The sequence below is a fragment of the Pteropus medius genome, unplaced genomic scaffold, assembly GCF_902729225.1.
Source record: "Pteropus medius unplaced genomic scaffold, Ma_sr-lr_union100, whole genome shotgun sequence".
NCBI classification, from domain to species: Eukaryota; Metazoa; Chordata; class Mammalia; order Chiroptera; family Pteropodidae; genus Pteropus; species Pteropus medius.
In genome coordinates, this window is record NW_024346065.1 from 204944 (window position 1) to 217220 (window position 12277).

The following is a 12277-nucleotide window of genomic DNA, read 5'->3' on the forward strand; positions in this document are numbered from 1 at the left end:
GAACTTATCTGTCAGGTGTGGGGAGGTGCTAGACTCAATGTTCAAATGATCCTTTAAAGAGCTCTAGGATTGGAAATCAAGGAACTTGTCCAGGGCCTCAGTACTCTTCACAGAGTTGGACTTAGAACCTCAGTCTCCTGTTTCCTGGGTCCCCAGGCATTCCCTTTCACACAGTGTTAAAGCAGTCTGCCCCTTGGGTGCTCAGTCACGAGCAGGTTGTCAGACAGTAGATTCTCAGCCTTGTGACTGGAGCTTTGCTGCCTTTTGTACAGTGTCATGTCCTAGGCTTGTGAGGCCTCCTGTTTGACAAACCAGTGAGCACCAGCTCTGAAAACACATCTGAGGTTTTAAAACAAAGCCCTCATAGCCCAAGAAAGAAACTATGGGAAGAGTAGGGCTTTCTGGAGCCCACCCAGATCTACCATGAGTTAGAAAAAAGGAGAATGCATTATATAAGCATTTTCCATTTTAGGATGTGATCCATGTACATATTGTAAATAAATAAAATTTCCAAGTTCTGTGGGGAAGAAGAGACAAACTCTCTTTGTGCCTTTTGGAATAGCAAGAAGGCAGTGAAAGTATGATGTTGCATAAAAGGCATGTACAAGTGATTTACATTGATTTTTATTGATTGATACTTATTTTTGCCCTTCCTAATATTTCATTGGAATTGGGCTTCTTAATTGTCTGATTGAAAAAGCTTTGCTCTTTGCTTTTCCTTTCAATATGTTTGGGTTTGGTGATTAGGTACAACACTTCTTGGTCACTGCTTATTTAGCGCTGGGCTTAAGGAAGTGCCTCTGGTGAGGGGTTGGAGGGACAAACATGTTAATACCTTTGTACACAAGTCAGTCGGAAATAAAGGTTTAGCAGAAGGGATCATAGTTTTCCTTTCTGAATTCAACATGGTTTATATTTCTTAGAGAGGACCTTATCTGGGGATAGGGAATCAAAAAATATTTTTTAGATTTATTATGCTTTTGTTCATTTTGTCTTATTTTATGTTTTAATTTTCTTCCCTCTTCAGAGGCTAGGCATTGAAAAGACTGATCCTACCACACTGACAGATGAAGAGATAAACAGATTTGCAAGATTGGATATCGATCCAGAAACCATAACTTGGCAAAGAGGTATCAGAGCCATATACACACCCCATTTGCTTTGGTTATACAGCACACCCCACGCCTTTTGTGGGAGTTGTTGAAAAATGTAAGGTCTAGAAGCTTGTGTATTGGTGTTTTAATCAGACTTCCTTTTGTTGGGTTAGTTGGACATTTGCTGGCTATTCAGTGTTGATTGGAGTGAGGGTAGTTTCAAGGAAGTTCATGCATAAACCAAATATAACATTTTGCAAGTTTCATTTTATGCAAAAAGTTTTAGTGTCGTGAAGTAGAGAAATTATGTTTAATTACTTCTTGAATCATGTTGCCCTTTATTCTCAGAACTCTTATCTGGCATAAGTGACTTGATTTTTCGTGAAGCTCTCTAGCTTGCCTACTCATTTTTACCTCATTTTATGCAATTCACTTGTAACAAAGTAGGTAGCCTTCAAGGTTTAAACACTTGGCAGTTTAGTGAGTGAGTTGCCTAACTTCACTGCTATATCTTACTTTTCTCTATGTACAACTAGCCCAGCCCAGCTTAGAGTTTTTTGTACCAACAGTGCATCCATCTATCCTGTATCACTGCCGAGAAGGAATTTTCATTCAGTTGAGCAGAATGCAGCTAATGGCCAATTTATTGACTGTATTTGTGATTTTCATTGGTTCAGCAACTGCTGCTAGCTAATAGCGTTTTTAAGACGATTCTCTTAATATATAAAACCATATAGATATTTCTCTTCTTTTGCTTCAGTAGCTTTAGACAGATGTATAGTATTTTATGAGGAATAAGCTAAAGATCTGTTTTGAAAATTTAGTATCTCATTCACTTTTCCTTTGCTTTATGTCTAATTCATGCTTTCTAAGAAGAAGCAAACAAGAAAAAAAGTGAATCATACCTATTGACTGGCTATTTGTACAGAGAAATTAGATACAAGGAACTTGACACTGTATTTTTTGAAAAGTAAGGGTAGGCTTCAACAATACATTATATCCTTTGCTTATCAAGTGAGAGGGTGTGTGTTTGTGTGTCTTCCTCTGAGTGCTATTTAAATTATTACAGTCTTTATGGAAAATAATTTGGCATGTTATCAAGTGCCTTAAAAATGCCTCTCCTCTTTGACTCATTTGGAGTGTAGCCGGTGTGTAGTTCATTTTGTGTTTTGTAGTTATTTTTTGGCACATAAAAAAACAAAATTGGGAATGCACTAAAATGTTAACAGTAATTAGTCCTGAGGTAGAATTCAGATTGGTTAGTTGGTTGATCTTTGCCATGTTTTCCAAGAGTATACAATTGGATAGATTGTATACTGTTTTCTTCTAAGTGTGCTGAAAGAAAGAACAGGTCTGTAGCCCAGCATGCTTCAAAAGGCATTTGCCTGACCCTGCATTTATGACTTTTGTATTTCTCAGTAAGGTCAGTGAGTCATCCCACAGAACACCACCACAAACCTCGGCTTTTTGAAAAACTATGGCCTGCTCTGTTTTTCTGCTAATATCAAATATGCGTTAAAATAGATTCCAGATTTCTAGTTAATTGTTTGAATTCTCTAGACAGAATAAAACCAAGTCACTCCCTACTCTTTTCTTTTAAAATAATTTCTGCACATTTATAATAAATGAACATCATTTCTTAACTCAAACCCATTTCTAGCTTTGCCATCAGTTTTGAAATCAAATATTAATAGACAGACATTAAGTTAGACTGGCTGCTTTAAAACTTGGCTGGTTTCTTTACTTTTATGGCCTTTTTACTAAACATTATTCTGTATTTTCCCTTTGTACTACAGTGTTGGATACCAATGATCGATTCCTGAGGAAAATCACAATTGGACAGGCTCCAACGGAGAAAGGGTACACACGGACGGTAACTATTTGTTCCTTTCTAAGTAAATTAGTTCAGATGAACCAGATCTTTGCTCCTTCTGTCCTCCTCCATCCTCTCTCATCCAACTGATACTGCCAGGTGTTGTTCTGCCTTCTCCCTTTTAAAATGGAAGTGAGTAGGTGTGGTACTGAGCACTCCTGACAGCTTTTGCGGTAAATCCCATGTGTCACCTGTATGTTTTCACCCAGCATTTTTTCCTGGGGGTGGAGATCCCCAAGTGAAAATCCTTGCACACAAATTGATTTAAATCGCTTCTTTTCTGTGGCCATTTTGCAGTATGTGTCTTTAGTGTTAAGAGGCTCTGTTTTGTGTCTTCTATATGTTACAGAAACCATACTACAAGATTACAAGCTTCCTTCACAGGGATTGTTGGTCCTACTAGAATGTTTATTTTCAAAAATCAACTACTCAAGATCTTGGAATAGTTCATTACAAATTTTTCCTATTGGAGGGTTATTTTCATGAAGTTCTTTGTGTACTATTCTGTTATTCTATCCATTTAAATTATTTTTTTTAAGATGCGGATGCCAACATGGATTACTTTTGCAATTCACATTTCTTGTTTAACTAAGTTTTCCCTGTTGTGTCTTTTTCCTTCCAACAGGCCCAGTTTGATATCTCTGTAGCCAGTGAAATCATGGCTGTCCTGGCTCTCACCAGTTCCCTAGAAGACATGAGAGAGAGATTGAGCAAAATGGTGGTAGCATCGAGCAAGAAAGGGGAGCCCATCAGTGCCGAAGATCTGGTGGGTACCCAGGCGCTCCAGGCTTGGTGATGCATCTGCACACCCATTGTCCTAGCTTTTCTCAGCAGTTACTGATAGCAAAAGTTATGCTGTAATTAACTAATAAATTCCATAAGAATTTGCTGCTTACAAAATAATTATGAAATTTATAAAAAGTACTTTATAATGAGTAACAGATGGTATGCTCTAGTAATAGACCATGGATTTTAGATGGTTTGAGCAATGACTTCAACCTGTGAATATTCCCCAGAGTGGGTATATGGCTTCAATTTGCAGAGGACATCAAGAGTCCATGTGAGGCCTTTAGTAGTTGGGCTTGGAGTCACACCCTGGCTTCTCCCCATGAGGTCTCCCTGCCCAGAGGCTTCTTGTCATGAGATTTGTTGGCCGCCATGTCCAAGCTGATAACCACGTTGGGACTAACTCATTGGGCAGTTATCTGATAGTCCTACTAGGCTAGTTCTGTACTTACGAGTTATTTCCAAACTGTCTGCAAAATAATATGAGGTTTGAAATGCAATAATCTTACAGATTAATTTTTTAAAAGCCTACTTGTGTTGACATACACCAAAATGATTGTATGTGATTACGATCATTTCGTCAGATGAATTCAGAAAAGGGAGAAAATACTAATATCCTATTTTCACAGTTAATATGTATAAAAAGGGAAATTGTTTTAAAAATTTACACTTAAAGCCGAAACTTAGAAACTCATTAATATTGACTATAAGTGGGATCCATAGTTTTATCTTTGTTACCAATTTGTTCAGCTATGGTTGGGTAGCTTAGAAGAGGGACCCAATGTTTAAGAGTTGGTATTGAATTCCTGGGTAAATTGTTAGTTTCAGCTCTGAGAAACACATTGAATTTGGTCTATAGCGATTTCCGGCCAGACACCAAATTACAGATAATTCAGTATTATAAGAACTAGCATTTCCGTGCTGTAAACTATTTTAAAATGGATTCCCCTCACCCATAAGAAACAGAGCTTGATTGAGATGCTTGTTTCCAAAATTACATATATTTCCAAAAATTACATGTGAATGTCATTTTCATTCTCTCCTTTTTCCTGCTTAAAATAACTGGTAACCTCTGAGTATATATCCAGAAAAAAATAAATAGTCTAAAAGTTCAGGTAAAAGTACTAATTGGTCCAAGATGGCTAAATAAGGAAGACCTAAGAATGTTGAATTTTGGTTTCAAAGGGTTGGTTTATTGGTAGGAATTGATGTTTCATGCCTTTGTTTTGTAGGGAGTGAGTGGTGCGTTGACGGTGCTTATGAAAGATGCAATCAAGCCCAATCTCATGCAGACCTTAGAGGTGAGCAGAGCGACTCCTGCCTTCCCTGAATTTGTTTTCTGTGTTCACAATTTTCTTGGAGAGTCACAGACCTTCTCTACCCGCTCATCTCTTTCTTCCCATTTTTTTTTATAGTTGTGATTAGGTCATTGCTGATGTAAAAGAGGCAGCTTCGTATTTAATACTTTGGGAACTCTTTTTCTTTTGGAGTCCAACTAACTTTCATCTCCTTGACTGTGTGATTCCATTTCAAAGCAGTTTTGGCAGCTTCACTCATGCTGTCTTGATTTCCACAGGGCACTCCAGTATTTGTTCATGCTGGACCGTTTGCCAACATTGCACATGGGAATTCCTCTACCATTGCAGACCGGATTGCACTCAAGCTTGTTGGCCCTGAAGGGTTTGTAGGTGAATATTTTTGCAAAATCAGTGCATAAACAGTGTTTGTTTGTTTGTTTGTTTGTTTGTTTGTTTGTTTGTTTAACATCAAGGATATTGGGGAGGCATTTTACCGTTGCTTTTCTTCTTACTTACAGTGACTGAAGCAGGATTTGGAGCAGACATTGGAATGGAAAAGTTTTTTAACATCAAATGCCGGTATTCTGGTCTCCGCCCTCACGCAGTGGTGCTTGTTGCCACTGTCAGGGCTCTTAAAATGCATGGAGGCGGCCCCACGGTGAGGATCAATAGCTGGAAGAGTCCGATTGTCAGGAATGTTTTAAAGACTAAAGGAAAGCTGGACGACTTGTGCCTATTTCTTCATTAAGTTGCTCTTATCCTCATAATTAATAGAGTGCCAAAAGCAAAGGATGTTCAGACAGTTCTTATGCTGGCCGCCTTATCACTCTTAGGCACTACCAGCTCTCAGCATTTTAAGATGGCTGAAATCGGCTTCACGGCCTACCTTTCTGAGGAGAACATCTGATTAGATCTAAACCCCTCCAAGGACTTGTGCTTGCTCTACACACAAAATCTCCTTTATTTTCACACTGGTTCTTTTAAAATCTCAGTCCTATTTTCCCTCTAAATAGTGACACTGGCAACTGGCCAGCCAAACCATTTAGCTGAGACAGAGGTCAGCCCCTTCATGAGAGTTGCATGCTGGTTGGGACCACTAACAGCCTGGAGTGGGAGGGAGGAGGAGAACGGTAGATATGCTCAGGACTGCCTCTGGGTAATAGAAACAGAGGTTAGGACTGGCTTGTGTTCATCTCGAACCTGAACTTTGTGTTTTCCTGCATCCCTATTGGTTAGCAGTTTCACTTTTTAATCCTGTCATTTTAGCACCTTTTCTTCAGCGCCTGCATGTGAAAACATAGTGCTAGTTTTCAGAAATTACTTAAGGAAGTGTTAAAATTTCTGTCCTCCTTGAGCTGGCTGTGTAACTTGGGAAATAAGACCTCCCTCACCTACAGAACAAAATCAATATTTTTTAGTATAGTGATAAAGGTTTTTCCTAATATAGCAGTTCTCAAGCGTTTTAGTCTCAGAACTTCTTTACCCTCTTAAAAATGATTGAGGGCCTGAACTCTTATTTAGGTGAGTTACATTTATTGACATTTAACTATATTAAGTATTAAAACTGAGTTAACATAAATGACCATTTTTAAATGAAAAGTCACTACATTTCCCAAAACAAAATTTAGACATTGTACATTTTTCAGATCTCTTCAGTATCTGGCTTAATTGAAGACCGCTGGATTCTCATCTTCTTCATTTGATCTGCTGTGATATTCCATGTCACATAATCTTGGAAAAGTCCATTGTACATTCAGAAAGAATGAGAGTAGAAAGAGCCATAATATCTTAGAATTATTATGAAAACCGTCTTGACCTTGTGGACCCCATGAAAAGATTAGGTCTGCAGGCCTCACTGTGAGAACCACGGCCATGACACAACCCCAGCACACCCTCTCCAGTCTTACTTGCCCTTAAGGTACCAAAAGCACTTCTAAGCCAGGATGCCCCTTTCTGCTAGGAGTGCAGGATGGACTCTCTTTTTCTTCCTAATCACAACCAACATTTCTCTCTTGTACCCCCTCTCTCACCCTCACACCATTGCACCTCCTTTCCTTCTTTCTACTTGATCTCATGGTCTGAAAAAAAATACCAGGCACTTGAGAGGAGGGCTTTGCACACACACAGCTCTGTCAAGGAACCAAACCTGCTGCTCGCATTACCTCACAGAGCTACATGTAAGGCCGAGAACGAGGTAGCTCAGATCCCTGCTTCCAGCCCTGCCTGTCTGTGGCCCCTTTTGGAGCTGGAGCATCATAGTCTCTTTAAGGAACGGGAGCAGACCAAGCTGAAAAGCTGAAGGTTTCTTAATCTGTGCATTGCCCACAGTGGGGTCCCTTCACCTCCATGCTCATCCCTGGGGATGCAGCAGGGCCAAGCCACCAGGAACCTTTGTTACAGTGAACTTAACTGCTTAAGTATTTTGACACCTTTAAATATGCTGTGATAGAGGAAGAGAATCTATGTGTTGTTTCTCTCTTGTTTGTATTCTCATGTACCGCAGCTCAGCTCCACAGGGCATGGGTTGGCTCTTTGGACCAGCTCATGATCCTATAGCAGGGCTTATCACAGATTCCATCCGCAGACATTTCAAGGTGGCCTTTGCAAGGCTGACAGCTGCCTTTTTCCCTACGCTCACCTTCACTTCCACACCTAGTGCCATGTGCATCACTCACTGAGGTTTTTGTCCCTGCCCAGAACATGGCCTCCCCTCCCCGCCCTCATGGATCTGTCCTTTCTCACTTTCTTAGTTCAGGCCACAAAGGCCCCCACTCTATCAAAGCAGTCATTTGTGTTTTGTCTTAGGATTGCTCATAGGCCCAAAATCCTTATGGCAGGAAACAACTTTATACTGCTGTATATCCCCCAAGCATGCAGTTTCTGACCTTTTAAACATGGCAAGCACCACTGTAAGTTAATACCTAATTGTAAGTAGAAAATGCCTCTGACTTTGCTTCCTTTCCTTCCAGGTTACTGCTGGACTGCCTCTTCCCAAGGCTTACATAGAGGAGGTAACTTCAATCATTTCTAATCACTTGACCTAGAAAGCACCTCACCCTGAATCAGCGTTTCTCAACCCAGCTCATCTGAAAAGGAGTGGGGATATTGCTGTGACTCGGGGTGCCCCTGGTAGCAGGGATGCTAAAAGGCCTGCAGTGTGCTGATGAATTGCATTAAATGAAATTGGGAACAAGAGCCTCATGAAACAGAATTACCTCACGTAGGATGTCAGTAAAACCACTGCCCTAGATTGATGATGCGTTTTCAACTGGCAGTAATTTTGCCCCCAGGGGACATTTGACAATGTCTAGAGACATTTTTGATTGTTATGACTCTTGGGAGTGCTACTGGCGTCTAATGGATAGAGGCCAGGTATACTGCTAAACATCGTACAGTGCACAGGGCACCCCCAACTACAAGGAATGATTTGACCCTCTTGTCAGTAGTAGTGAGGCTGAGAAACCCTACAGTAGACTAATGGAAATTTCTTTGTCTTCCTTGTAGATTGGCTGGTTGATTCCCAAATGCCATTCAACCCAGAAACAAGTATAGGGATCTTTTTTGAAATGTCTTTTCCTCTGTAGATTTAAGTCCATATTAAAGGGCCAAGGTATAGTCAGCATCCTGGTTATTTTTCTAGGCAGAGTTTTCATAAGCTAATTTGGTTTATAGCATCAAGCAGGAGCTCGAGGAAGAATTGTGAGCTCAAACCTTTTCATATTCATATTATTTACCGTCAAAGAAACATCTCTAGAGCCAGTTTGGGGTGGTTCTGTGAGAGGCCCTCCTGTGAGATGGGAAGGTCAGCTGCTATCACTAATTCAATTTTTCTGCCTTTTTTGGAAGGTTTTAAATTATCAAGCAATATAGGGTCACTGTTCAGGCTCCAAGTGAAGTATTTCAAAAGCAGCTAGAAAAGAATTGTCGGTGCCTTGAGTTTGCCTGTCTTCTGAGTTATGATTTTCCTTTTATGGTCATTTGTCTGATTCACGCGTAGGAGGAGAATTCACAGTTCTGGCCCTCCTGCCACCCCACAGCCTTTCCTGTGTCTAATTAGAACGACTGCCCCTAACTGGCCCAGCTGGTATCTTCATTTTAGAAATTCTGTTTATTTAAAACTGTTCTCAATCAGTCATATATATTAATTAATTGGTTTTCATGTAACTAAAGGTAAAGAATTAGCAGTGCTTTTTAGAATAGCAACTGAATTGCTAATCTCGGTTTCCAATTATTAAAGGAAAAAGGCATAAATCATGTTTGTAAGAATCTCAGGTTTTCTTTAACAACCCATTTTCTGTTGTTTCATGTAATCTACAAACCAAGAGCTCTTACTGCTGGTTTTTGCTCACAATCTAGTGTATATATTTTTATAAATAAGACTAGTATATTTTTATTTTTAAAATATTTAATGTATTTTAAGCTTATAATAAAATATTCTTTAAAAAGTAAGCAATATAAAATATAAATATGATTTGAGTCTTCTTAACAGTTTAGTGACTGTTTCTCAACCTTTAAAAAAATCTCATGAACATACAACATGTATTTTTGCATTTGTCCATAAATGGAATTAAGCTCTCCATAGTTTTGTGACTTAGTACATCTTTGACAAGTTCCAGGTAATACAGATTATCTCATTTTTCATAACATCTCCATGATACATATTTATTGAGTGTATATATCATAATTCACTGGTCCAATCCCCTGTTGAAGAGGTTTGTGTTTTTGCAGTTTTCCAGTGCTGTAAGCAGTGCTGCAGTAAACATATTTGAAAGTATGTTTCCTTAATTGCTTTCTTTTAAATTTCATAGTATTTGGTTCTTAAAATTGACATTTGTTTCTTTCGGTTATCCCCAGTGGAGGTTCATGGTTGAGTTCGTTAAAATCTTTGACAGCATCACTGATTACTTCCTGTTTTCTGACAGTACTTATAGCATCTGTATAATGAGTGCTAGGCTCTATCTTCTGATGGAAGGGTCTGCGTAACACTAAGTAAAGTTAGTTTGTACCATTGTGCCATGTGAGTAAGTAAAATCTATAAACGCAAGGATTATAAACATTATTTAAGGGCATCTGGTTCCCTTCACACAGCAAATATGCCAGTAAGATATGGTGTGGTGATAGCGAATATGCCAGCTCTCATGTTTTCAGGACAGCCAGGACACAAGCACAGCTCCACTCCAGTGTTAACATAAAGGCTGGCACAGTGTTATGGGCTCCCTATCGCACACTCACTGTGGTGTGAGACCTGCATCAGGGGATCCACTATCAGCTTGTTCTGATCGTGAGTGGTTATTGGCTCAAGGAGACGGGTTCCCTTTTAAGAACAGCCCGCAACTATTTTCAGCTCTGCTCTCTGACCTCGCAGAGAGACCAGTACTTTTACTGTTGTTTTTCCAGAATTTGGAACTGGTTGAAAAAGGTTTCAGTAACTTGAGGAAACAAATCGAAAATGCCAGAACGTTTGGAGTTCCAGTAGTAGTGGCCGTGAATGCATTCAAGTAAGTACAATGTGTCAGAGTCAAGGGGGACTGTGGAAAATGGTCAGAAAAGCTTTTAGCTTTATTTTGGTTCCGTTACTGCTATTGGTTATTAAGCCTGTGCTTTAGGAGCCATAAGTGAGAGCCTGCGATATGACGGGCACCGCATATGTCACAGCGAACTCATCACCTCACTGGTGCACTGAGGGTCCACTGTTACATTTGGCTTCTACGAGTCTTCTTCTCTACTGGGTAAAATGGATAACACACAGACCTGAAGTTAAATGTTCTTTTTTGTCTCTAGAGGCCTTTTGAGCTAACAGAAGGCCATAGACCTACGGAGTTCCATTATTTCTCTGGGTCTGGTGGGATGCTGTCTTGACAAAGAGTTGAACGTATTGAGCTGGAAGTGTTCCTGCAAGAGAGAACTTGTGTGGGTTGTTTAGGTATTGTACTGCTGGTTTTGGTCTTGTTATAATGGCCTAACCACAGCAAAATGGAAAGCAAGATTTTTAAAAAGCGAGTACTTAATGATTCCTATGATGTGCCTGGAATGTTCTGAGTACTCTGCATGTGTTTACCATCTAAGCCTCATGACATCCCAATGAAATAAATGCTATGATTATTCCCATTTTACCCACATGGAAATCAAGGCACAACAAAGCTTAAGTAACTGGCCGAAAGTCACCTAGCTAGTAAATTGTGGAGCTAGGATTCAAACCCAAGGAGTGTCACTTGATTAGTGTTCAGTTATCAGCAGGTAACTCACATGGGTTTTAATGGCAAAAAGACAAGATTCTGTCTTCTTTAGCCATTGTCAATGCTTTAACATGAAGTGTTGCCTTTACAGGACAGATACGGAGGCCGAGCTAGACCTCGTCAGCCGCCTTGCCAAAGAACATGGGGCTTTTGATGCCGTCAAGTGCACTCACTGGGCAGAAGGGGGCAAGGGCGCCTTAGCCCTGGCTCGAGCCGTCCAGAGAGCAGCTCAGTCACCCAGCAGCTTCCAGCTCCTTTATGACCTCAAGGTAGGCTACTTGCTATGTGCCAAAAAAACAAAAACAAAAAACTAATAGCACAATGAGGTTTCGGTGTGGCTAACTCTGTTTAGGGCCCGTGTTTAGCAGTTTCAACCTTCTAGGTTTGATTCCCATGTAGGCGAGTTACACAACCAGAGCCTGGACCCTCAACTCCAGACAGCTTTCTTACTAATGCATGTTGCCGTGTACTTACAGAATAGAGGGTCCAGGAGGTTGGCTTACATCCTAACTTTTGGAAAAAATCACAGTACAGTCTCTCTCCTGGCAGGAGAAAGGGTTATATGTAGAACCAAGAGTATAATGCACTACAACCTTTAACCTAAGGCACCAACCATATTATGGCAAATTGGCAAAGGGCTACATCAAGCTCAGAAAAGTATTCTGACCCCATCCCAGTAAAGCAGTGTGCTCTTAAGCTTACTTCATAGTACAGGACTGCCTGAAGTTCAGAGGAGTCCTTAGATACAAAACCAAAGCACTCTGGCAGGCTTCAGCATTCTTTCCATCCCCAAAGAAACTGTATGATGTCTAGCCCAAGCAGAAGCCCTGCTTATTCTGCGCAAAATACAGTTAGTTCAGAGAAAAGTTGTTCATGTTATAGGGTTGCATTTTGTTTCTATTTCTCTGTTCGTGTATTTCACAATGTGAGTGGACATTCAGTAGTATACCCACAACTGGAAACTTCATTAGGAAGGAACATGGGATGGTT

The 12277-nt window shown here is 40.1% G+C and overlaps 1 protein-coding gene across 1 annotated transcript in view; it reads left to right on the plus strand.

The window, feature by feature from the left end:
* The window catches only part of MTHFD1 (methylenetetrahydrofolate dehydrogenase, cyclohydrolase and formyltetrahydrofolate synthetase 1), a 51266-nt gene that overhangs the window by 32065 nt on the left and 6924 nt on the right, over positions 1-12277 (plus strand). The window contains exons 16-24 of the mRNA XM_039875213.1: positions 1028-1130; positions 2891-2967; positions 3593-3733; positions 4986-5054; positions 5330-5441; positions 5570-5709; positions 8021-8062; positions 10449-10549; positions 11379-11556. Coding sequence (XP_039731147.1) covers positions 1028-1130; positions 2891-2967; positions 3593-3733; positions 4986-5054; positions 5330-5441; positions 5570-5709; positions 8021-8062; positions 10449-10549; positions 11379-11556 — 963 coding nt within the window. The remainder of the gene's footprint in view (positions 1-1027; positions 1131-2890; positions 2968-3592; positions 3734-4985; positions 5055-5329; positions 5442-5569; positions 5710-8020; positions 8063-10448; positions 10550-11378; positions 11557-12277) is intronic.